Source organism: Bacillus rossius, chromosome 7 (genome assembly GCF_032445375.1).
Source record: "Bacillus rossius redtenbacheri isolate Brsri chromosome 7, Brsri_v3, whole genome shotgun sequence".
Taxonomy (NCBI): Eukaryota; Metazoa; Arthropoda; class Insecta; order Phasmatodea; family Bacillidae; genus Bacillus; species Bacillus rossius.
The window spans coordinates 54,087,500-54,112,781 of NC_086335.1; the positions used below are offsets into that span (position 1 = coordinate 54,087,500).

At 33.9% G+C, this 25,282-nt stretch overlaps 1 protein-coding gene across 1 annotated transcript; it reads left to right on the top strand.

Moving 5' to 3' along the window:
- Positions 1–264: 264 nt before the first annotated feature.
- Positions 265–20,803, top strand: LOC134534041 (glycerophosphodiester phosphodiesterase 1). Its single transcript, XM_063371999.1, has 7 exons — positions 265–308; positions 3,484–3,659; positions 5,813–5,918; positions 10,805–10,834; positions 11,555–11,647; positions 12,243–12,472; positions 13,881–20,803. Exons 2-7 carry the CDS (start codon positions 3,520–3,522, stop codon positions 14,053–14,055), a joined length of 774 nt encoding a protein of 257 aa, XP_063228069.1. The 5' UTR covers positions 265–308; positions 3,484–3,519; the 3' UTR covers positions 14,056–20,803.
- Positions 20,804–25,282: the final 4,479 nt, after the last annotated feature.

Consider the following 25,282-nt stretch of genomic DNA (forward strand, 5'->3'; position numbering starts at 1 on the left):
CTCAATTATTTTCAGTCTGATTTTATTTATACCAGAATATGTTTCGTATGAATATGCTAATCTTCAAGTATCATATAATGCATCAAATTTGTTCCGATTGATTTTAGATATTTATATGAAATAATCATAATATTCTGTGTTTTAAATTCAAAAATGATTGCAGTCAGTATTTTAATAAGTTATTTGACTTTGGATGATATATTATATTTATATTCTCAGGTTCTGTACTCTATGATTAGGTGGCGGCTAGTTAAAAATATTGGTTCTATGGAGCGAACAACGAAAGAGTTAAAGAGTTTGTAGTCCTTGTTCGTAACAATTATTTTTTACGTTTAAACGTTTTAGTGTGTGTATATTGATTAGAGACCTTCTTTTTATATTTAATTATATATTTAGAATGGCGCCACTGTTCTATGTATTGGTTAATTGTATGAAACTATCGTTTTACGTTTATAGTTTCTATGTTCATGCATCGGATATTATAAATTACACGGTGCCAACTATTGTATTTCTCACTGCATTATCTTTTGGCTTGGTTTATTACTTAAGTATTCCTAAGCCAGCTCAAGACGTTGTCGACGAGATACTGGGGAGAGATCCCAAACTAATAGCTGAAGATGGTGGTGGAAATGAATACTGGATGAAAGTAGTTGCACACAGAGGTGCCGGGTTTGATGCCCCTGAGAACAGTATGAGTGCATTTAAGCTGGTAAAGACATTTTGATGTTAGATTAGTTTTTTTTATTCAGTTATTTTTACATGTAGATATTATGGGTACAATATTTTAGTTCAGAATCACCTATTAACAATTGGATTAGACAAAGTTTTGTTTCAGTAGGTAGAGTTTGTGTTTGATTTGATGTTACAGAGTGGGATGGGGAAGTAGAATAAAAGGATGCTAAGTGTTATTTAATTATTTACTTAGATGTTGTTTACAGATAATTTCATCAGTTGGAAAAATGAATGATTGAATTAGGGCCTAATATATTATCATTTACGTTTGGATGATTATGTACAATTAGAGCTTGGGTAGGAGGATCCTCTAAACGTAACCGACACCCTAAGTTGCCACCACATATGGTGAAAACTGTGAGGTCATTACCACAAATTATATACATTTCCCCCATCCCCTATAAATGTACCATTAGTAGAGGCATGTATTTTTCACGAAATAGTTCAGTTGCTTGTAAGGTATGCCTGTGCTAGCAATTGTTCCCTTGTAATTGGCCACCGTCTGCAAGAGAAGCTATTGCGCTGGCCGGGCCATTCAGGACGAGTTTGATTCCGCACTGGATATGGCCAAGATTGATGTGCTGACAGTAGAAATGTACCTGAAATAAACACAGTCTTTGTATGCTATAGTTTTAACACACAGCTGGTCTGGGTAAATCTTTCGTAAAAAGTATATGACCCTAGCCATTAGTCGGTGACATGCCAAGAACCTGGTTTTCTTCCAAACGTTTGTCATTAAAAGAACTAAGTTGCAAGTAGCAATGGTAAATATGTAGGGTAACGGTATATATGAAAAAAAATGCTAAAAATCCGAAAATACTTTTATTCTATGCTCTTTCACTTCCTCTTTTCTTATCAACCGGCAGAGATAAGAAATTCCAAATACTTTAGGAGATATCAAAAAAAATTTAATTTTGAACATGTAGAGTAGCGGTATTTGCGGAAAAAAAATTCTAAAAATCTGAAATTACTTTTATTATATGCTCTTTCACTTCCTCTTTTCATTAAAACCGGCGGAGATAAGAAATTCCAAATACTTTAGGAGATATTGAATATTTTAATTTAGCTATACAACACCTGTACAACCATTCGACCGACACAATTTTTTTTTTATTTTGCCGTGTGTTCGTGAATGCGTAATAAATAAAATGGTCGATTAGGTCAGGTCAGTTACATTATTAATACTTTCAAACTAAGCGGACATAAAAAATAATGTGAATTAATTTTAATGGCTGTTTAGTTTTAAAATATTTATAATGTAACTGACCTGACCAAACAAACCGGGACAAAGGATGAACAGTAGGAACTAAAATGGTCGATTAGGTCAGGTCAGTTACATTATGAATACTTTCAAACTAAGCGTACATTAAAAATAATATGAATTAATTTCAATGGTTCTTTAGTTTTAAAGTATTTATAATGTAACTGACCTGACCTAACAAACCCGGACAAATGATGAACATTAACAACTTACGTAAAAAAAAAATTTTGTTAACAATATACAAATAAAAAATAAGACTTTAAAATTAGAAACGTTAAAAACTCACCTAAGTTGGAGGCGGGTACATTTCCTTTGCTATTAGAAGGAAATGATGTAGTCGTTCTCCTACGTCGCGATATCTCCGACGGAACGTGAATTCCACAAGGTACCCGTCGTAGTGGTCAACACGTCAACAATGCACAAAATCCAATACATTCAAGGAACACCCGCCGCATAGCTGACTATTCCCAGAAACACAGGCCATTTCAAAGACAGAATGTAACACAATAATGATAGACGATTCCCCAGAACGACTACAACATCTAATGATCAAATGGCAGGAGTTGACCGTTGTAATTAAACATCGTATTGAACAATAAATGAATAAATAGTCACGTATTTGTTCATTTGAATACTGACCAATCACGGAACTGTCACGTGACAGAATTGTCCAATAAGAAACATAATAGATACTCGTAAACAAGAAACAATTGTGATCGCCACATGAATACACAGGTATTGTGATGAAAATTTAAAAATTCGATATCTCCTAAAGTATTTGGAATTTCTTATCTCCGCCAGTTGATTTGAAAACAGGAAGTGAAAGAGCATAGAATAAAAGTATTTTCGGATTTTTAGCATTTTTTTTCGCATATACCGTTACCCTACATATTTACCGTAGCAATAATTAAATTAAAGGTACCATTCAATTCAATGGCTTATACAATACTCAAATATCCTATCCTGACATTAAATACATTTCCATTTAACTTGAACTTAGCATTAGTGGTAATGTACTAATCAGATACATTTTGAAGTTACCAAGTATTTCGAGAGAATATATGTTACAATTGAATCAGCATGATATTTCTGAGAATTTTAATAATGCATACATTGGCAGAAATGTTTTAGATTGTAATACAAAAGATTGACTGCATATGGTTAAGAAAGTAAATCTCATGATTTCTGTTCCAGCTCTTAAATGGATGATTCTAATTTTTCTACTTTGAATTGCCATCCTGAAGATCCCATATTCTTTGCAATGGTACCTACACAAACTTTGAAAAGTATGGAGACTTCAAAGTTTATAACGGTATTAATTACCAACTTAGTTGTAATTTATTACAGTTTGAAAAGGCTGAATATGAAATACATATAAGGTGTTGTGCAGAACAATGTATTTACTGCACCGTACACACGCCTGTATTATCGTATGTCCCCGCAAGTACCGCGTGGGTTGCAACACCGGTGATGCCGGGTGGTTACCGCAGGCCCGGGAGAGAGGCTGTACCGCGGTGGAGTTCGACATGACCCTCACTGCGGACGAGGTGGCCATCATCTTCCACGACGACACCACAGAGAGGGTGGCGGGCCAGGGCGGCCTCATCCGCCACATGTCCTGGGACGAGACCAAGGAGCTGGACATTGCAGCGACACACCCGTTCAGGTGAGCGCGGGAACGAACAGTCCTGAGAATGTTGCAACTTAGAGTTTGTGCAGTGCTCAGAGGTTGGCCGACAAGTTCTGCTCGTTTCAGCTTCCAGTTTTTTTGTCACTCAGGGATTGATTTAGTACTATCTTATCAGAAAAATTGATATCGCGTCTGGTTTTCATAGTTAGTGTTTTGTAACCTTATAATCTTCTGTTAGCAAAGCGGCTCATGCTTAAATATTTTTTTCTCCGTACAGCTGTTGAATATCTAGCATTTCAAAAAATCTGTTCATAATGAAATTTTTTTTAATTACAAATTACCTTGAATGTTAATTAGGTATGAATTTTTAAAAATTGTCTCGCTCCCACCTTGACCGCACAGTTAATGCAGAAAAAAAAAGAGAATTTAATGAGATTCATTAATAAATAACTGCTTTTTACTCACACTACGGATAAATTAACTCAAGTTTATTTATGTTTGCTTTCTCCAAACATACTACATTATTACGAATCAAAAATCACCTACATTTTAGACTATACGATTCCTTTTAAAAAGAATGCAAAAATATCAAAGATTTTTTCTGAATCATAACAATGTGTCCTTTACTGATGCAATTTTAACCAATGGAGCCTTCAGTGTTGCTGCATTCTCCGAAAAATTTGTCTTGAAAGGTTGTCCATATTTCTTCAATGCTAATACAACCTAGTGTAACAAAGAAATAAAATTTTGGCAGTCATTTGTTTTGTGGTGACAGATTATTCATGATCTATTTCTAATGCAGTTTTTAATTTGTATGCATTAAAATTTATCAGTAGACAACATTTTAAATCTAAAAAAAAAAGGGTGAGTAGCAGTTGTCCTTTGCTAAACAACCAACTACCTTTACACTTATGGAGCTCCACGCAGCACCCTTAAAAACGCAAGGATACATGTAAAGATATGAGGAACTTGTCTTTTACGAAATGATGAGTCTGTCTGTGATTCTGTAAGGATCCTGGTAACTGCATTCAGAAAAGAAAAAAAAATGGCTGACTTTCTGTACGCTGCACTTCTCATGAATCTTTTCAGCTGAAGTTTCTACAGCAACAGTTTTTTTTTAATACTCGAGAGAATTTTGAAGATTTTATTTTAAGGATAAAAAGTTGTTTGATAAAAAAAATTGTAATTTGTAAATTAAAAATATCCGTAAAAATGTAACATATGTAAGATTTATTACAGAAGTGGTGAAGGCTTGTAGATATTACAGAGTGCTTGTTGAATTAATTTTTAAATTTGTACAGGTTTGTTAGTAGCATTCACTTTGGTTTGGTAATTTGGGTGTTATTTTAGAAATTAACATGAACCTTTAGGTGAGCTGACACTTGTACAAATGTCTCATGGTGTTTACCTGCATGCGTGTTTTTTTCTAGGATGATTTCCACCCCTCTCAGAAAAAATTAATACTGCTTGTAAGTCAAGCATGGTTTGCTGTTCCACTTCCTCTAAGTTTAAATTCTGTTTAGCCACTGTGCAACTTATATTTTTTTATTCTGCTGTGAAGCAGAATGTCACAAAGTTGGATGTACTTGTGATCCTAAGCATCTGCTGTTTCAATTTCAGTTTTTGGTTCATTCTAATTTCATATTTTAAATAGGAATACTAAATAGAAATACTACATATTTTATCTTCCTGTAGGTATAAATAACACTTTTAAGTTACTGATTTTCAAACGAAAAATTTATTATTTTGTACATGAATACCAGTTTTGGTTGAACATGTTGTAGTTTGACTTGATTCCATCTTTTTGTTAGCAAAGTTCCAATACAGTAAACAATACCAGTAGAGATTTAGTAAAAAATAATGCCAAAAGTTTCAGATGAGAGTTTTAAGCGCTATGTAAAACTTCTCTAACAGATTTTAGCAGTATTAAAATAAGTCTAATTAAGTTCAGCAAAGGCAATTTTTTGTGAGCTCAAGTGTGTGGTGGGTTGTGTGTATCATAGTTCCAGTCATTCTATATTATGTACAATTCATTCTTTATGGTTGTATTTCCAATGTTTAAAACTTTTTTCTCTGCACAATTTGCATTCAGTTCTAAAAGTAAATGTTAAATTATGTAGTAGTTAAAATTATTTAGCATAACTTAATGTGTGCGAAAATTCCAATCTTGAATCTGTTCTTTCAACAAGTGAAAAATTCAAGAACGAAAGGATACCGACTTTTGAAGAAACACTTGTTGACTGCATTCAGAATGACATCAGGATGTTTATTGACATCAAGCTGGATGACCTGAAGGTACCAGTATATATTTAACACTTAAATATTTTTTCTGAAGTATATGTTGTACTTAAAACACTGTTAGTTGAGGCTTTTTGTGATTGTACAAAATTGTCCCAATACAATTGCCACTTCATATTGTTACTCGTAGACAGCCTGACTTTCTTCCCCCCACCCATTCTTGCTCTTCTCTATTTTTACTCTGCCTCCTGTTCCTCTTACTCCTCATTCTCCTTGTCCTCTTCATCATTCTCTTGCTCCCTCTTTTTCTATTCTCCTACTCCTCATCCTCTTACTCCTTATCCTCTTTTACTCCTTATCCTCTTTTACTCCTTAACCTCCTAATCCTCTTCTTACTCCTTATCCTCCTATTACTTATCCTTCTCATCCTCCTCTCCCTCTGGCACATCTTACTCCTTTTCCTGTTCGTCTTTCTCTCCTTCATTTCCTCCACTTCTGCTCTTCCTCCTCTTTCCTCTACCTCCTAAGCTTGAGGTTTGTCATCCTACCCATCTTAGTTCAAATACAATGTTAAATATTCCAGCATTTGACTCTTGTGTATTGAATGACTGCATTTTACCTTAGTCATGATTGTGAGTTGGAAATACACATATAACTCTTTAAGGGGCCTGTGTACATGCAAATCTGGCCATGCAGCAAAATAGGGTTTTGCATGTTAAAAAGTATTCTCTTGTAACTGCCATTTTTCATTGTCACTTTAACACAATAATGTAGTGTGCATTACCAAGAGAAAATAATAGATGTAGAAAAATAAACTGAATTTGTTTCAGTTTATTATATGCATTTAAAAATTAAAAGAACATTAACTAACATTAACATTAGGCTTGTGCGAATACTAGTTTTTTTATACGAAGCTAATAGCAAATAGAATGTTTCAAATATTCGCAAAGTCAAATCAAATTGCGAAATTGGTTGTTGGCGAAGCTGTATTACACTTATTTCATAAAATACAGGATTGAAGTAAAAAAAAAAATTGTTTAACATTTGTAAAGTTTGAACTGATTAAGTGATTAACTTATAGAAATTATAAAATAATTAATATTGAGCATTCATAAAAGCAAATGGAGTGTCACCTTTTGGATTTTTTATAACCAACTTTATTCAAGCAAAACATATACAACACAAAAAAAAAGTCTCAATATTTTCACGAGCAAATCTCACGCTTCCGATGTTTTGATTATTTGCAACAAATGCAAAGCTTCACATCAGTTGAGAAGCTTTGCTTCACAACTGAAGCTTCAATTAAAACAAATAGCAAATTTCCTGGCGAAGTAAAGTTGAACATTAAAAAGATGTTCGATTGAATCGCTTAGTCGAAGCTTTGCACAAGCTTAATTAATTACATACATTTTTCGCACCTTGTCTTCCGTAGCTGTGTTTTTTTTCCATCTAGGCTGATTCCAGTTATTTGAAGCTGTAGTGTGTGTAGCCTACTCTCATGCACAAACTGTGGTTCCTGGTCCAACTTAAGGGTAGCTGTTGTAGCGAGGCAGTGGTACAGCTGTGGAATAAGGGCGGGAGAGAAACCAGCGGTGTTGTATGAAAACACTCACAAAATGTTAGCATCCTTAGCACCACAATGCGTGCTCGGAAAATGCGCAGTTTATTTTATTCGTGCAATCTACAAAGTTTTGAATACATAACAGGGTAACAAAAATATGACATAAGTACGTAGTTACATAATTATTTTTTTGCATGTATCAGCTATAATGGTCTTTTTCCTTGTGCCATTTAAGGCTCGTGTTAGTACTTTCTTTTAGTTGATGGTGTGAACATATTCTTTTTTTCAGTAAGCCTATCTAAATTTGTGTATTTTCTTTTATGTGTATATTTTCATGTACTCACGTCCACTCATAAATTGGTCATCCAAACTTGATGACAATTTGCATGCTTATTTTGTAATGAGCAACACACTAAATTATTTATATATTTCATAGTTCTTTTTGCTGTCTTGGAAGCTTGCCTTTTTTTTCTTTTTTTTTTTCTTTTTTTTCCTTTTTGGAATTCATTCAGGGGCTTGTACCATGTGGGTGATGTTAGTTGTTTGAATAGAGGCCAAAGTTACAATTGTTGTGAAAAAGTTCGTTTTCTAAAATGTATTCTACAGTGGTGTGAAGTACCTTCCATACCTGTTTCGGAGGTTTCAAGTGCGGTAATAATAAGCGTGATTGAGAATGACGTATCTATAGATGTGCAAATGAAATCTGGGAATTTTATTTATAAAAAATGACACTAGTATAGATTTTTGATTTTATATATTTATAAATGAACTTAAATAAGTTATAGCATCTCTATTTATACAACAATTCCTATTAATCACAACTAACATTTTATGCAATGCATGCACTGTATATATGAAATTAAAAAAACTACTTATTAAGTCTTCAAAAAAAATTTATTGTACTTCCATTAACAATGCAAATAATTTATAATAATTTAATAAGTAGTCTATGTATAGTAGGCCAATAGACACACAGAAAATTTAACATCTTATTGGACTGAGTTTATTCAATGATTTGGTGTTTGTTATGTAGTTTAGATTGATTGCATTGCAATACATTTTTTTTTTAAATTCCAGAAATCAGAAACATGATTAAAAAATTTATTGTAATATTAAATCAAGGTGTTTATAGTTAGTTCATACCTTTATCAACCTGTTTACCTAACTAAATTTTTGTATTATTAATGCAAACTAAATATTATTACGCAGACTGTACATAGTTAAAAATGTTTGCGTAAAAAGTTCACCTCAAACCTAGGATATGTTATATTATGAATTATGATGTGTGGATTCCCAAGTTTAGGCATTGTACCATTGTTATTTATATTCATTGACTTTAACTAGGTGCTTTGTTTTGTTTGGTTTTAAAAAAAATTATTGCAGAAAGAGAATACATATGGCGGTAAAGCCAAGCAATACAATAATATTAACATACAATAATCTACTTACACACACTAGCTGCAATGCCAGATCATTGTCCCTTCTTGCAGTACATGGCACTAATAAAAATACAAAGGGATACCATAGCATACATCACAAACAATAAATGACAAATTACATAGGAGCATGGGGAAAGTCCAAAAAACCCCACAAACTAGGTGCTTTGCTAATACATTGTCTTTGTGGGAAATTTATCTGTAAACGGTGTATGTTTGTTTTTAAATGCAAATGAATTTTAGTCACTGAGAGTTTATGTGAAAAAATTAAGCTTTTGAATATCAAAACTTTTAATTTGTGCAATTTCACCATCAAGCCAATTCCTTGTCAAATTAAATTTTGTGCCTGGAAAACTTGGAAATTTTCGTAAATTTCAAAATCTTGATCTGGTGGCTACCCTGTCTTTGCATATTTGCCAGCATGTGTAATTGGTGAACAGTGTACAGTAATAATTGTTAAGACTGCCTCACCTGTTGTGTTTGTTTGTTGCACATGCATGTAGTTGTTTTTGTTCTAAGGCAATTAATGTAGAGTGTTGGAACTTGCATTCAGAAGGACCGGGTTTGAATCTTGGTTAAACATTTTCTGTTTTGGCACTGCTTTGTTTTTTTTCTTCTTACAGCTTACTTCAATAGTCTCATTTTAAGAATTTTTTTTTTCATAAAAATATGATAATTCATCATAGCATGTGAGTCTGAGCCATAAGCTTGAATGCACTTCTGGTTTTTATTTGCTACTATTTATGTGCAATAATTTACATTTTTTACTATTGGTGCAATGAATTTGTTAGGTTTTTTGATGTTTTATGTAATTTATTAAAATGTGTTTAATGAAAACTTGATTAAAAGTTGTGACAGAAATAGTTTTATTTTAAACTACTTTTCTGTGCAAGGAATTTTGGCAAATTCATAATTACATGTTTAATTTAGACTGCAGGCTATTCAAATCAAGTATTGCTGGAACATTTAAAAAAAAAATTACCTATGATTTTTCCTTACCTCTAACAGATTAATTTGTAACATGTACATTACATTTTAAATATATATGTAACTTTGCTATTAAAGCAGCTGACAATAGCAAACTTAATTGTTACTTTAGTTCATGGGCGTAAATCTCGGGTAACCCCCCCTTCCTCCCCACCGGGAATTTAAAAGCCCCTTACTACGGTGCTTGCAAAATCATAACTGTAAAATGGGAATATTAAAAGTAATCAAACGGGCCCCCTTTCAAATCCCATAGATTTTTGCCCCTGGTTTTTAGCCTGTAAAATGATCTTTGCATTCATTTATCATATGTATGTAGTGGCGGGTTTATGCCAATATGTATTTTACGTTTTCTGATGCTGAGTCTGATTCTGTCTTTTCTTGTTAATTTGTTGTGTATTTGAGGTTTTTCATATTCACTGTCATTAAATTCATGTTTTCTTATATTAGATATTGATGTATTTTATCAGTACAAGTCTGTAGCATTTAAATATATTTTCATTTGTATTTGCCCATGGTAGAATTTAACATTATACCCAAATATTAGCATGCATAACTTTTAACACACATACTTTTTCTTTAAATAGCTTTGCACTCAAAAGTTTTTGTTTTAATGATTAATAAATAATTACTGAGTAATTAATACTTGAATAATCAGAAGTAGCTGTATACAGCCTACTTCAGTTTAGAAAGACAGTATTAAAAAAAATGTAATTTTTCTGAACAAAAACTGAATTTAATCAAATACATATGTTAAATTAGAAGCAGTTGGAGGAAGATCACCTTATTTGCTGTGTTAACTTTTTGAGAATATGATTTCTGTACTGAATGGCGTTTGGAGGGTAACAATATTAATAACATGTATGCCAGTGATTCAGAGACAAAGTGACAAGTTGTTACCTATTTATTCTCATTGCTTGAGGAGTGTAACTAACAATTTTGTTTGTATTTTCTGGTAATAGCTATCATCCCTGAGGGCCAAGGACAACAAGGTATGATTATTTTTCATTGTACTATAATAACATGTACATAGCTTGTCGAAGCTGACCGAAGGAACAAACCATTATAAGGAACAGCATAATTTGTTTTAGATATTCTTTAATGACTGTGAAAATATGTCATTATAAAACAATATTTATTTTTTAAAGTCAGTTTTAAATATCTCAAGTATTTAGGGAGATCTCTATTCAAAATTTAAAATTAGTTAGTTGGTACAGCTGTGTGAAATATAAACTGATTTTTCCCCCTGCATTATCAAAATTACAATATGTTCCGTCTGAATTATTTTAAAATGTGTAAATTCTTTGTGAAGAAAAATCTGGGAAAAGGCGGGTGAGGGGTGTTTGTTATTGATACAAATTGATTGACTAGAATTTTTTTAATTTTCGTTTTTTACATAAACTATGAGTGTTGGTCACCCCTGTTATAGAGGATCAAAAACAAAATGTTGCCTACATGCTAATTTTTTCTAAGCAATGATAGTTTCATATCAGATCAAACATAATCAAAACTCATTTTTATTGACAAATTAACTGAAAATACAAAATAATGAATTTTAAACAAATTAGCATGACTGTTTTCGGTCCTTAATAAATTTTGTAGATTATTAATAAACCCTGAAAAAAACTTCAACTAAAGATATGTTATGGACTTTTTTTTATGAGAATGTGATATCTTTGTAACCTGTTTATCTCATAGCCATCTGTTTGCAGTTGGTTCAGGTGATCTTGGATGCATACAACCGTCACCCAGAATTGTACAAGCTTGCAGTGGTGTCCTCATTTAATCCAATTATTATCTACCTGGTGAGTTTACTTAGTTTTGAAGGAATAAATGAAGAGAAATTTCATTTGCTCTTAGCAGCTCTTAAATATTATATATACCATGTATTCATATTATTACTAACAGATATTCATCTTTTACAGCTGAAATAAAAAAATATACAAATATAATTAAAATTTTGTGTTGGTTCATTTTAGTAGTACTTTATGTTCACACAATTTTAACAAGCATTATTTAAATCTTTTAAAATGATATATATTATTGTGACATTTTAAATATCTATTTATAGTAAATAAGTTCAAAATAAGGGAAAACAAGATTCATTGTAAGTATTAAGTAATGGTTGTGGTGATAATCTTGGAAAACTAAACAAAAAATCAAATTACCAAATGGCTGGTGGATTTTGCTAGAATAAATTAATTAGTGAAATGTGTCTCAAGACTATCTTATTTATAAGTTTTTCAACTTAAAAAAGCATTATTTGAGGCATGAGATTGAAAATCTTCTAGGTAAGTAACAATTTTTCTAAGTAAAGTAGAAAGTTTGAATACGTATATAACTCGTTTAGTAATAAAGCTGTGTTTGTTTGTCGTGGTGATCGGGGCCGTTGCGCTGCAGATCCGACGGGTGAACCCGGGCATAGTCTGCTCGCTGGCGTACCGGCCGCAGTTCTTCTCGTACGAGTCGTACACGGGCCAGATGGGCGGTGCCCGGCCGCGCTACAGCAACCTGCTGAAGCACCTGGCGGCCCAGGCCTTGGACACTCTGCACCTCTGGATGCTGGAGCACCTGTTGCCCGGCGTCCTGGGGCTGTCTGCCATCTTGCTGCACAAGGACCTCGCCAGCCCGTGAGTCGCTACACGCCCTCTCCCGTCAAGCAATCGGCACAATGTTTAAAAACATTAGGAAGCACTGTGAAGAACAATTTACTTATTGTATAGTGAAATATTTTCGTACTGGATTAGCAAATTTTTTTCTGGATTCAATGAAAATGAAATCGTAGTCTCCCGTCTGAGCTAGGGTCTACGGGGATGAAACGGGGCTGACACTCAGAAGGAGCCGGCCGCCCCACCATAAGGGCAGAACTGTCGTTCCGGCCAGCCCGGAGGATGCGTGAGGTGAGATGATGTGGGGTGTGGAGCAGCGACAAAATGAATTAGGGAGGGACGGGGGGTTGGGAGTACTCTGAGAAAACTCGCAGGCCGTCTACCGTGTGTCCCACTTGCGAAAAATCTGGGTTTGGTACTTATGAGGATCGAACCCAGATCGCCTTGGTGCGTGGCAGAGTTTCTAACCGCTCAGCCACCATACCTCTTTTTGCCGGATTATTGAACGTCAAATATGTTTTACCAGAAATACCAAAAAAAAAGTAATGTACAGGACAGTGGTTTTTAAAACAATTTGTAATAAGCTGTTCTGTAGGAATAAGAAAATTCACACGAGTGTTACTGGTTGAAAAGCTTCTGATGTCACGTTGTGTCCAAGATTCAGATCTCTTCAAAAAAAATAATTATGCAGATACAACGCGCTAGACAACAGGAAACATTATTCTGAAATGAAAAGTAGCTGTAAACCATGAGCAAACCAAAACACCCCTAAACATTTCTTTTAAGGTTTTTGAAGATATTTGCCATATGACATTAAAAGAATCATTGTTCCTATGATAGAGATAAACACATTTTTCTGCCACCCAGAGAACATGCTGCTAGATATGATAGTGTATGAGAGAGAACACACATGAGAGTTGGGTTGTAGTTGGTTACTAAATGCAAGAACTCAAAATCTGAAGGGAAAGTTTGTTAGAACTGTTACGATTCCCTCAAAAAATTTTGGTGCTACATAGTCAGAAAATGTTATCTGTATATTTTGAGCATTAAGTTTAAATTAGGTGTTTTTTGGTTAATTTTTTTTCCAACTTAGGTCCATTGCACAAACAGAAGATCCCGTGCTTTTTTTCCCCCCCTTCTTTTTTTCTTCTTTCATTTTTTCGTTGATTAGCTTGCAGATATGCAAGTTTTGCACTCTTATTAGAACTCAATACTCGAAAAATTAATTTTTTGGCCCATTCTAATGAATACTTCTTTTCCAGCAAATATATCAGGAAGGAGGGTGTTTGGCTGGACCTAAACTTACGGCACCTTGTACGACTTTGTGTCTCATCCGATATTCCAGCCTTTGTACCGAAGTCAGCTGGTGCTTCAGTCGACCACTGAGGCTGGCTAGTGTTTCACTGGTTCACGTGTGTTCCGGCCACAGGGACGCCGTGACCGCGTGGCAGAACCGAGGCCTGCGGGTGATCCTCTGGACGGTGAACATGCCCTTGGAGAAGAAGTACGCCTCCAGCGTGCTCAAGGTCACCTACATGACGGACACCCTGCTGGGTACCGCGGACGAGCTGAAACCGGCCACCGTTGCGATGACGGCGTCCTAGCTGGCCGCGTTCCTCCTGCAGCGAGTTCCAGCACTGGCTGCCGAACATGACGAGAGATGATTATTTTTATACTGTCGAAATGAATAGAGTATTCTGACAATGACGCCAGCCTTTGAAGGGGGGAGATTTTTTTTTTTTTTGCATGTATGTCTACGCTGTGTAAAGAAAGGAAAAATACTTCAATAGTGTCCCAAGTGTTGCCATGTTTTGGTGTTTTGTTCTGTATTTATTGTTCACTTGCTATACTTCCGGTTGATATAGGCTGCTATTGATTATTATAAGTGGATATACATTTAAACTTAATTGTAAATATTTTGTAGTGAACATGATTAGCATGTCTTTTTAGCTTTATTATTTATGAATCAGAATTGGTTTTTGCAATGTAACGTACATATTTGGTATTCCTATCAAATATTTGTTTTGTTGTCATTGATGATAACATTGGTATTATTGTAGCATCCAGAAGTTACATTGATTATGGGTGTAGTTTATTTGCAGTATAATGTTGGTGTGTAGTTATTAGTTTGGTATTCAATTTGTAATGTTGAATTACTGTGCAATTTTTTGTTGGGTAGGAATCAAGGGGGGGCTGGGAAAATAAAGTGAAATTTGATTTGCATTGATTTGGGTGTTTTAAAATTATTAAGTGTATGTGGAAACATGCAGAGTATTGATTTTTTTTGTGCGCTTTTTTTGATAAAAATGTAATCTTTAGTAACTAGGTTTTGAAAAAATTCTTGAATATAAAAATGGAATTTGTCACTTTAAATTGGAGCAGTAAGTTCATAACTGTCAATTTTTTAAATTATATAATGATGACCTTTAGTTTATTATTGGTATATTATTGTTTACTTTATGTTAACATTCTCTTTGGGTCTTTTTCAGACCATTAATATTTGCGTACGTAGCATTAAATGGTTCGGGATATTAAGAGATTGGCAAAAGGATGCAGTAGAGACATGTGAGCTGTGTAGTGTATGCTATGAAGACCTCGGCAGCTATTTTCTATGGCATTATTTCTCTCCTATACAACCTTACTTCCTCTATCACTGTGATTACTACAAGATTTAGTTAAATTGGTACTCTGTTTCCTGCAGGAGTGTAACTGTCATTGGTATTGTATTTTAGCAGCTCAGTTTATGTTAGAGTGATCTGGATACAATATTTGAAAGGAGTTGATGTAAAGGTGCCATATTTACAAAACCAAAAAAAATTTTTAAGACTGATTGTGTACTATAGTAGTTTTGTTTTTGCAATAACAAATAACAGGATTTATAGCCCAGTTTCTCCCTTATAACAGTTAATATTTATTGATGGTTTTATACATAAATGTTGTATGGTAGCTTATCACTTTGTAAATAATTTCTGTAAGTTATAAGTTAACAAATGATGTGGGTTTCTTTGCAAAATTATTTTTTGTTGTAATTGAATAAATTAACTCCATTTATGGTTTAATATATTTTTACATTCAAAATTAATTTAAACTAAGAATATTGAAGTAGATTGCAGGCTTTCACTGCAGCTGAACCTTGAAGATCAACATAGTTGATAAGAATATTGAGTTATATGGTGTTACATTTTACGAGCCATAATATTGTGTCATTAAAATCATGTTGTAAAAATGAATAATTTGTAGGTTAATTGTTTAAGTGTAGCAAAAGTGAACCTTAGTTAAGTACAGTAAGTCCTCTATTTACGTCGTTTCGGATTAACGTCGCTAATGTTTGAGTACTCATGTTTCAATTTAAGTTGTCGCCGATTCACAATAACGTCATTTACAATGACCGTAAATCTTTATTTTAACCAAAACACCGTATATAATTTGTTTATAATTCTTTGTTTCTTCGGTAGTTAATTTATGCTATGTAGCGTAAGCTACACGTTCACCGCCTTATCTTATCATACATCATGAGGGACGCTTCCTGCTCTCCGCGCGGTGATGTAATACTACCATCAAAGGCGGCGACAGCTTCCATGTGTGTAGGAAAGGAATCGGAAAATGTTCAAAGTGACTCGGAATAAATTGACAAACTTGTCACGTCATCCTTTTTGGAATTCTATTCACAATGTGTAGTGTATTCAGAGCTTTTTCATTTAAAATGTTACATAAAATGATATAATTTATATTGTTTGCGACGTAAATTTAAAGTAGTGTTTCTCATGAAAAATATTTTACATTGATATTTATTAGAATTATTCCCGTACATAAATTTTAAGAATTGCGCCGCGCTATTGTATAACCTCTTTTAGGTGTTTATTACTTCATGTGATTATTTTAAATCAAGGGCTCTCAATGTTTGTCATACTTATAGTACTTTTATTGTATGTATGCATTTCTTTTGACTTTGTTCTTAACAGCCTCCAAAAGAAAACAGTTGTTTTCTCCCGCGAATGACTCAAAGTAAAATCTGTGTAGCGCTAAACCACTTTGTATCCTTACACTTTGAATGCATTATGCGTTTATATTACGTACAGTATGTACTATATATCTGTTTTTATATTTCAATCAATAAAGGTAATAAAGCAGCTGGTTAAATAACCATTTTACAAAGCTGAGAAGTACCAGTTGGACTTGGATCCTACGCTGTGGGTTGTAATTTGCTGATAAAATTGCCCGTTGTCACGTCTGTATGCCAGCGCTTCCGGCCGAGCTTGGGCCGTGGCCGGCCGGTGGCATGAAACATGGCTCATTTTGCGTCGTTTCTATTTACGTCGCGGTTTTCAGGAACGTAACCCCGACGTAAACCGAGGACTTGCTGTAGTATATATTTTTCACAGCTACAAAAAGTTATAACTCTGGTTTTGGCTTTTGTAGAGTGGTGATTTCTTTGTAAGCTTAAGTTGACATGTTAGTTTTATCAGTGCATATTTAGTACCTGGGTATGATTTGTATAAATCTCAGGATGTATTTCTTATGGGTTCATGTCCATTAAATATATATTGTACATGCTTGTTGCATTTGTCTACAGAAATTTATAGTTCAGTTTGGCACAGCTATTCTTAATAATTTCTTAACATAAAGCATTGAGTATCCTAATGTTAAAACTGACAGTATGCTAATCTTCTTCAGAATGGCGTGCATTTATCTACTCAATTGGGGCCATTGTTACAGATAATTTGCATCTCAACAACGCTACATATCTGTGTTCAATTCCTTTTTTTTTGCAAGGAGGAAATGTGGCAGATGTTGCCAGAGTGCATAAGTTTTTTCTATGGGTTCTTTCGTTTCTCCACCCACTCATTCCGTCAGTGCTCCATTCTTACATCATTACCTCCCATTGTTTATAATGACACTGATGTTGTCAAGTCTTTAGGAAGGGTACTTTTTCACCCTACTGCAGTTTCATTGTCAATCTTAGTGTTGGGATATTATATGCTATTATAGGTCTTTGCAATTACTAAAACTATGAAGAGCTTGGAACTTTTAAGGCTATATGAAAGTTTTTCTCCTTGTATAATTTTACGTTCAATAGACCTTCCTTAGTAAAAAGGTTTTTTTTTTTATTACAGTATAGTTACTATTCTTTTAGTACTGGCACCAAAGAACTCTTTGATGTTTACTGTTTGTGTCTGACTTACTGTATTTACCCAAAAATAAATGGCCTCTGAATATAATGCAATGCAAAACTTTTGTATTATGACTATAAAAAATTTTTTTGTAATAGAAATTTTAATTCAAAAACATTGAACTTGAAAATTATTTAATTTAGTAAATTCATCCCATATTTACTCAACCTTTTCTGGTGCCCTTTAATCAATAGAGTGATTTAAACTGCCTCTTTGGAAACAAAAAGCTGCATTTAGGAGAAAAAAGTGGTGTTTTATGACTAGGTTAGAAAGAAAAAGAAAGTGTGGGGTGGTCAATTCGGAGGGTGAATAAGGAGGGAGAGCCACAGTGAATAGGAGTCGAAGGCCGGTATTCCAATACACAAAAATAAGAGTTTAGGTGTTGAATATGCTACACCTGTACCCTAACCGTATTTCTAGTTCACGATAGGACACGGCCAGTCCCTTATTTTTAGGGAACAGATTTCGGTGTCCTATCCGTTGCTGTTCTGTTGCCCAAATTCTGTGCATGTGCAGAGCTTACTTTTTCGTTCAATTTTTCCAGATGGCGGACCCATGTTTGGCACCATTAACTCATATATTTTCAATTTCGTGAATAGTGGGGGACGTCCCAAATGTATTGTTGGTCAAATGAAACTTAATAATTGCTCAACTATCCTGGAATACATTTTGTACACTTTAATGATATAACAAGACATAATCGCAATTTAAAAAGTACTTGAGAGAGTTAGACCACCACCATTTAATTAGTGTGACGGTGATGCTATCTTTATGATTTTTTTCTGTAATAATTGTATCAGTGGTTGCCAAATGTCTGCTAGAATGCTTTGAAACTGTTTTCTAGCCTCGTTCAGGGGACCGTTTATTAAAACTGTTTCTGATTTCATTTCTTACTGGGATTCAGTTTGGACATGTCCTGGAATACGGCTCGTGAGTTAGGTTACGGTTGTATCCCAACAACGCAGTGCTTATTCGCTACCTTATCCGAACGTCTTGTAATACTGTCCCAAATGTCATCCTCTCTCATCTATTACTAATCTGCTTAGGTTTAGAAAGCCTCGGACTAAAGGGGCATAAGTTAGGCAATTTACAAGCAGAACTTGTTTTTCAAAAAAAAAAAAAAAAAAAAACAAGTTCAAGAGGCAGTAACTAACAGCTATCTTAGTGGCATAAATGATGCAGTTTACATGCAGAGCATGTAGTTTTTCAACTAAGCTGTTATCAATGGCAAGATACAAGTTTGCGATTTTAATGCAATCCCCACGTTTAGATTCAAAATTTGTGGTAAAAAAATCATTGCCTTATATTCAGGTAAATGCGCTAGTTTTATGTGGGTGATCATAAACATGTTTAGATTGTGCTGTTTAGAAAGACTGATTGTTATCTTATATGCAGTCGTTTTCCAACTTTGTGACATTTAATTTTTATTTCATCACTATGTGAATAGACAAGCTATGTCACTTGTATACAGAACAGGCATTTGTGAACTTAACAGAGCATTCCAGGTTGATACATTCTCTTCATTTCACCATAAATGCTGTTTGCAATTTGTGTATTTTGTTTTGCTTCCCAGTGTACATATATTTATTGACTCACTTTTACTTCTTATTTGTGGTCACTGCTTATTTGCATTTGTAAAAACTGTCTATTCCAATTTGTCTAGCTAGTAATCCGCCTTGGAAAATAACAGTAAGTTTAGAAAACTGTGAAGCTTCTATCTGCGATTAAATCTTAAAACTATGTGCCTTTGTAAAGAAGAGCTAAGATTAGAAATGTTGTGAGACTTGTGAAATGATTGAGACCAAAAAAATTATGTACTGTCTTTTTTAGTTTAATAATGGATTTACATATCATTGAGGCAGTATTGTCTTGGGAATTAACATTTTTTTCATAGCAAACATTTACAAAATATTTAATACTTTAAGATCATTCATTACTGTCATTCTTATATGCTATGTTGGAAGCTATGTTATGATAAGAGTTTATTGCTATATTACTGAATAAATTGTGAGTTATAGTTCAAAGCTTTTAAAATGTGTAGGGGGCTTCAAGAGGATGTATTAGCTTCAGAAGCAAAAGCCATAAAAAAAAAATTTAACATAAGCATAATTTGCAGCTAATTTATTATTGCTAACCTTGAGATGTCAATTTTGCTTCAAAGAATAACTATTCTTAACTAGTTAATAGTGTTCTGAGGAGGGTAATAACTGTCTAAATATTTTAAGTTGTAAATTGTTAGTGGTGGCTGTTAACTGAAATGTGTTTGTATCTATATAAAAAAAAACGCATATTAACACAAACACTTTCAAAACTGTTAATCTTCTTGACAATTAGCATACCTGTACAGTATATTTCACTATGACGTATTTGAGAATCAAAATACGTAGGTATTTCCAAGTGCAACTGTCGCCAAATACCACACAAAAATAAATATTGCATGGATCCCAGGTTCATTGATCCATTTTCGAAATATGGAGAGGGATTAAGTGGCCAATGGGGGCACAGAGCACAGGTACATTGTTACAGTATCTTGCGGCCAATGACAAACACTCAACTGCTATGCAAAAAAAAATTTTTGTTACAAAACAGATACAAATTTTAACGTCAAAATATATATGTTTCGAAATAATTTTTTTTACTAATATTCCTACACGTTAGTCCTGTAATTTACTGGTTGTGTAGCTTTGCATTTCTTATACACAAACGGCCCCTAAATGGTGTTGACTGCTATGTTTGTATTTAACTGTTGAAAACTAGATCCACATGTTTATGACTTTATTTTTATGCCTATTGACCTCAATTTAAGGCTCCACAGGTTACAGAACATCATTGTGAATTATGTAATTAATTAATTAATCAAAATAACCCACTTGGAGTATTATTAATTAATATGTATGTACATAGCAAGTACTGTTATGGTTTGTTTTCATGTAATGACTGAAGAAGTAGGCAGCTTTTGGTGTTGTAAAGTTAATTGATGTTTCTAATATCATGGTACGTAGTTATTGGCTTCCTTGAAATGTTTAAGGGATTTTTTTTTGTAATGTTCAAGCAGTGCATACCTCAAGCAACATGTTAATTTAGAAATGTTGTTAGTTGTGTGATCCTGGTTATGTGTGAAAGGTTGATGCTATGCTTATGAATTTATAATAAGTAGAGCAATAAAAACATTGACAATGTTCTTGTATAGTTTTTCTACTCATTATGTATTCATGTCACCAGACACAACTCTCCACTCTCCCATAATAAGCATATCCTAAAGCTCTTACAATCTGCTTCACGTCTACCCTTTTTGTTCTAATCATGGACCCAAGAATTTAAGTAGCTACCATATGGTATGGTTGATTTTTTTTTTTAAATTGGTGTCTTAATTGTGACACTAACGTCGTTTCAGAAACTGCTTTTCAAATGTTTTATGTTTCGAGTTACATGATTTTTAGCAAAAATTTCATTTTCAGAAAATTTATATTTCTGAAGGCCTAGTTTATAGTTCAAAAACCCCCTACCACCTTCTCAATGGACTCTACTGGGGATCTAGGAGACTTGGACAAAAACTTAAGTATTTGTATTTTTATTTACAGGTTTGGGAATGTAAAAAAATTAGAACTGACAATTATGTCATTTAATTCTTGGAATTATCATTATTATTATTATTTTTATTAAAAAGCTATGTTGAAGAGAAATTTGAAGAGGGGAAATACATGAAAATCTAAAATATTTAATTATTTGGAGGATGTGATATTTTAATAAAAATTTGTCCTCTTTGACGGACCTGGCTGGTCTTAACAACATTTTTGGTCTCGCACTGTTGCAAATTTTATCTACTTCAAAATTAAATGGAACAGTTATTCCCAAAAAGAAAACTAGTCTTTCTGGGTCAAAATCGACAAACACTGAATTTTTTTTTTTTTTTTTTTTTTTTTTTTTTAGCAATGCCACAGTAGTCTGCCAAGGTGAAAACTTGGATTTAACATTCTCTGCATCATAAACAACATATCAAAGAAGAAAGAAAAACCTGATTTGATGCATCGTTCACCCCGTTTTCATGTCTGACTGGACCATACATATTGTAAGATGATGTAACATTTTCAATAAGATGTACTTGTTTATAGCACCTGTAAAGAAAAAAAAAATTCATGCTTCTCTTAAAATCTCAATCAAAATAATGTTTCTTGTATTAAAACGCAGCGACAAACGTTTTATGAGAAGTTTTGTGTTCTTACCTAGGTGTTTAAAGCATCTCTTAATTGCAGAGGTTAAAAAAGGTTTTAATTAATGGAATTTTAATTTTGACGTGTGTCGTTATTAAAACGGTTTGTAGTCAAATGTGGTAGCATTTCAAATATCGCACCTTTCTGCATTACAAACTTAAATCTCTGTTTTAACTATGAGAAGATGGTTTGGTACGCAATTAGTGTATACTGAGTATACGCAGACAGTTAACCGTTGCGTCTACAAGTTATAGCAATGTGTATTTTTTTCTCTCTCAAATCGACGATGCAGCTTCAAAACTTTTTGTAGTCAAATGTGGTAGCCTTTCAAATATTGCACCTTTCTGCATTACAAACTTAAATCTCTGTTTTAACTATGAGAAGATGGTTTGGTATGCAATTAGTGTATACTGAGTATACGCAGACAGTTAACCGTTGCGTCTACAAGTTATAGCAATGTGTATTTTTGACGTGACAACGTCTAATAAATCGATGAACGCCGGCTGCACGCACGAAAAAAGTGTCCCGTTACGCACATTGTCCCGTTACGCTCATTGTACGCTTGCGCCGCATCTATCTCTCTTCCACTCGATTGGAACAACCATCCATTTGACGTTTTCGAGGCACATTAAACTTGAAACACTCCCATTCGTTTCCTACTTTTCCTATCATAGTCCTATCCTTAACAGAATAACACTGATTGTTGGAAGTTAAATAGCAAACATGTATAAAAGTTATATTTAAAATAATCTCTTCGTTAAAGTAATAAACATATTTGAATTAATGAGTGCAAATAAAAGTAAATTTATCAATTAAATTGAAGATTTCATTTCACTCCTTTGTATCCATACAAAATAGTGCTAAATTCAATAAAAATTATTTTCAATTTTATTCATAAAAGATGGAATCATTTCATCAATGTTTTGTTATGACGTCACGTTAAAACTATCGTCCGTAAACCGACTTTACAGACAACCAATTTTTTCTTTCTCTTAAAAATCGACGATGCAGCTTCTTTCTGGATCCTCCGCCCCTGAGCGATTCGCCGCTGCGTCACGAGTTGTTCTGCGCCGCCGCGGCAGCAGCAGCAGCAGCTCTGCGCCGGCGATGACCTCCGCGTGACCTCGCGGCCGCCACGTCACGAGCCCAGTCCCACACAAGGTATGATGGGGCGACTGTTTAGGTGCGGCCCCGTGGGAGCAGGTGAAGGGGGAGGTGGGGGGGGCGAATGAACCGACCCGACAGACGCGTGGGTGGGACGAGGGAGTGTCGCCTCCAACCAGGCGCCATTATTTATTTATCAAGCGTCTGTTGACATCCCTTCCCCCCCTCTATTTAGTTCCGCCAGGCCACGCTGCCATTAGTTTCGTCGTGAAGATTTGCAGGAAAATATTTCGAGTTACTTCCTTTAGTGTTAGTCGTGTCACGCTCGTGTAGTTCAATACCAGCCTCCCGGATCCCTTAGGTTCTGCCCGTGTAATAAATAATAGTTATTCATATTTTTTTTTCCGGGAGGGCATATTAGATTAGGTTATCATAACTAAAATTAAAGGTTGGATAGGTTACGTTAAAATAACTTAATGACCATAAAATATGTATATCTTTGCAATATGGTGGTGTTTTTGTTTTTCACGGGCGATCGGCCAACTTTCGAACTGGTCGGGTGTGAACTCTAGGCTTTCCTTCAATAATACGTCATGTGCGAACAGTTTCCGAGCAACTCTATATGCCCTTCATTCGTAATATACCTACATACTTGCACATCTTACTCACATGTATCCAAAAGTAGGTTCTTCGTCCAAAATGTGTCAATAATTTAGTTTTAAAAAACCTTCGGGGTGAGAGGATCGAATAAAATGGATTTGAATTCAAGAAATAGAAATTCTCTTCTTCGAACTAACTTTTTAAACATCAACAATGCTCAAAATTTCAACAGTAAAGTAAGTCGGAAAAAAAACTATCGTTGGAAGTTGAATAATTCTACGCAGTACATAGTTCGTGTGCTTGTAGAGATGTCGCAAAATATAGAAAGCAATGATTTGTGTTTACGACCTGAATTTTATCAGACACACAAAGGTTTAAAGCATAGGCTAAATGTTAAGACATGTTGTGCTATAGAATAGGTAATCGAGTTTAAGGTGAAGTACGGTGGTAGCGGTAGCTTAAAACTTTACTACTACGACTATGTTCGGAAAGGAAAAATTGCAACATGACCAATTAATTCATTGACAGATTTTGTAGGTAAAATAAAAAGATTACTTTGAGCTGTGAATATCATCATAAAGTATTAAGTTTATGTTTTTTTATTATGGTTTTTGGCTATTATGCCAGTTGGTAATACATACATTGATTATACAATTTTTATTTCATTTACATTCCATTGAACCTTGTTTTGATTGATTCCATGCGGCTATGGGACAAGTTATTTACAGTTTACATATCCAGAACATGCTACAATCTAAAGTGATACATTGATACTCTGAAATATAAATTTACAAGAAAATAATTTGTACAGAGCTTTCAAAAAGTAACACTTTTTTTTTTTTTTAACTTTTAGGTTATAATAACTATTTGGACATTTTTAGTGTACGTATGTTTTAAATCATTGTAACAATTACAAGATAGGTAAAGTATGGACTATCTTCCGGAGTTTATAATTATGTTTTTGGTAGGAGCTGTAATCATAATTGTGACACAAAATGACTATAAAGTTGAAATTTAACGAAATTATAAGTGGTTCATGGTGTGTACCAGATCAGTTTGGATTTGATGTTTATAATCTTCGGCCTGTATGAATGGTATTAACAGTGAAACAGGTTGTTAGCTATGAAGGAAAGAGTTAGTTACACCTTAATAGTGACTATATTTAATTAGCCAAAAATTGCGATATTAATTACTATTTGCAACTTTTGACTTTAGATAAGTTTATTTATTCTCTAAGTTTAACTGTATTAACACGCATGCAGTTATTTTGCAGTTATGTTGTCTTTGCTTGTTGATTATTTAAAAACGAATTTTGCTAACCAATAAGAACTGAGTTTACATAAATAGACAAATTTTTAAATTCAATTTGTCGTGATTATGAAGACTAGTCCTATACATTATGATTACAAACATTGCTACAGTAAAAAAAAAGAGTAGGTTATGTATCCTGTATTATTTGTTAGATAGGAACGCTTTAGCTGCAATCGTAATATTCAAAGGACTGTAAAGAAACGGATTTGAGACATACGTTATGATTGGCTGATAGTAGTTGGTATTTGTTCTCGCAGTTTTTTTTTATTTGTTTGTGGAAAAAACAAGAGAACAGTCGTTGATGGTGACCACCAGATACTTTCGAATTCGAACAAAAGCCTTCGTTTGCACGAGCAACTGGACGAATATATCGTTAATAGTTGAGTTACGTTGTTTGGTATGATTGTTTTGTTAGTAGTTTATATATTTTTGGT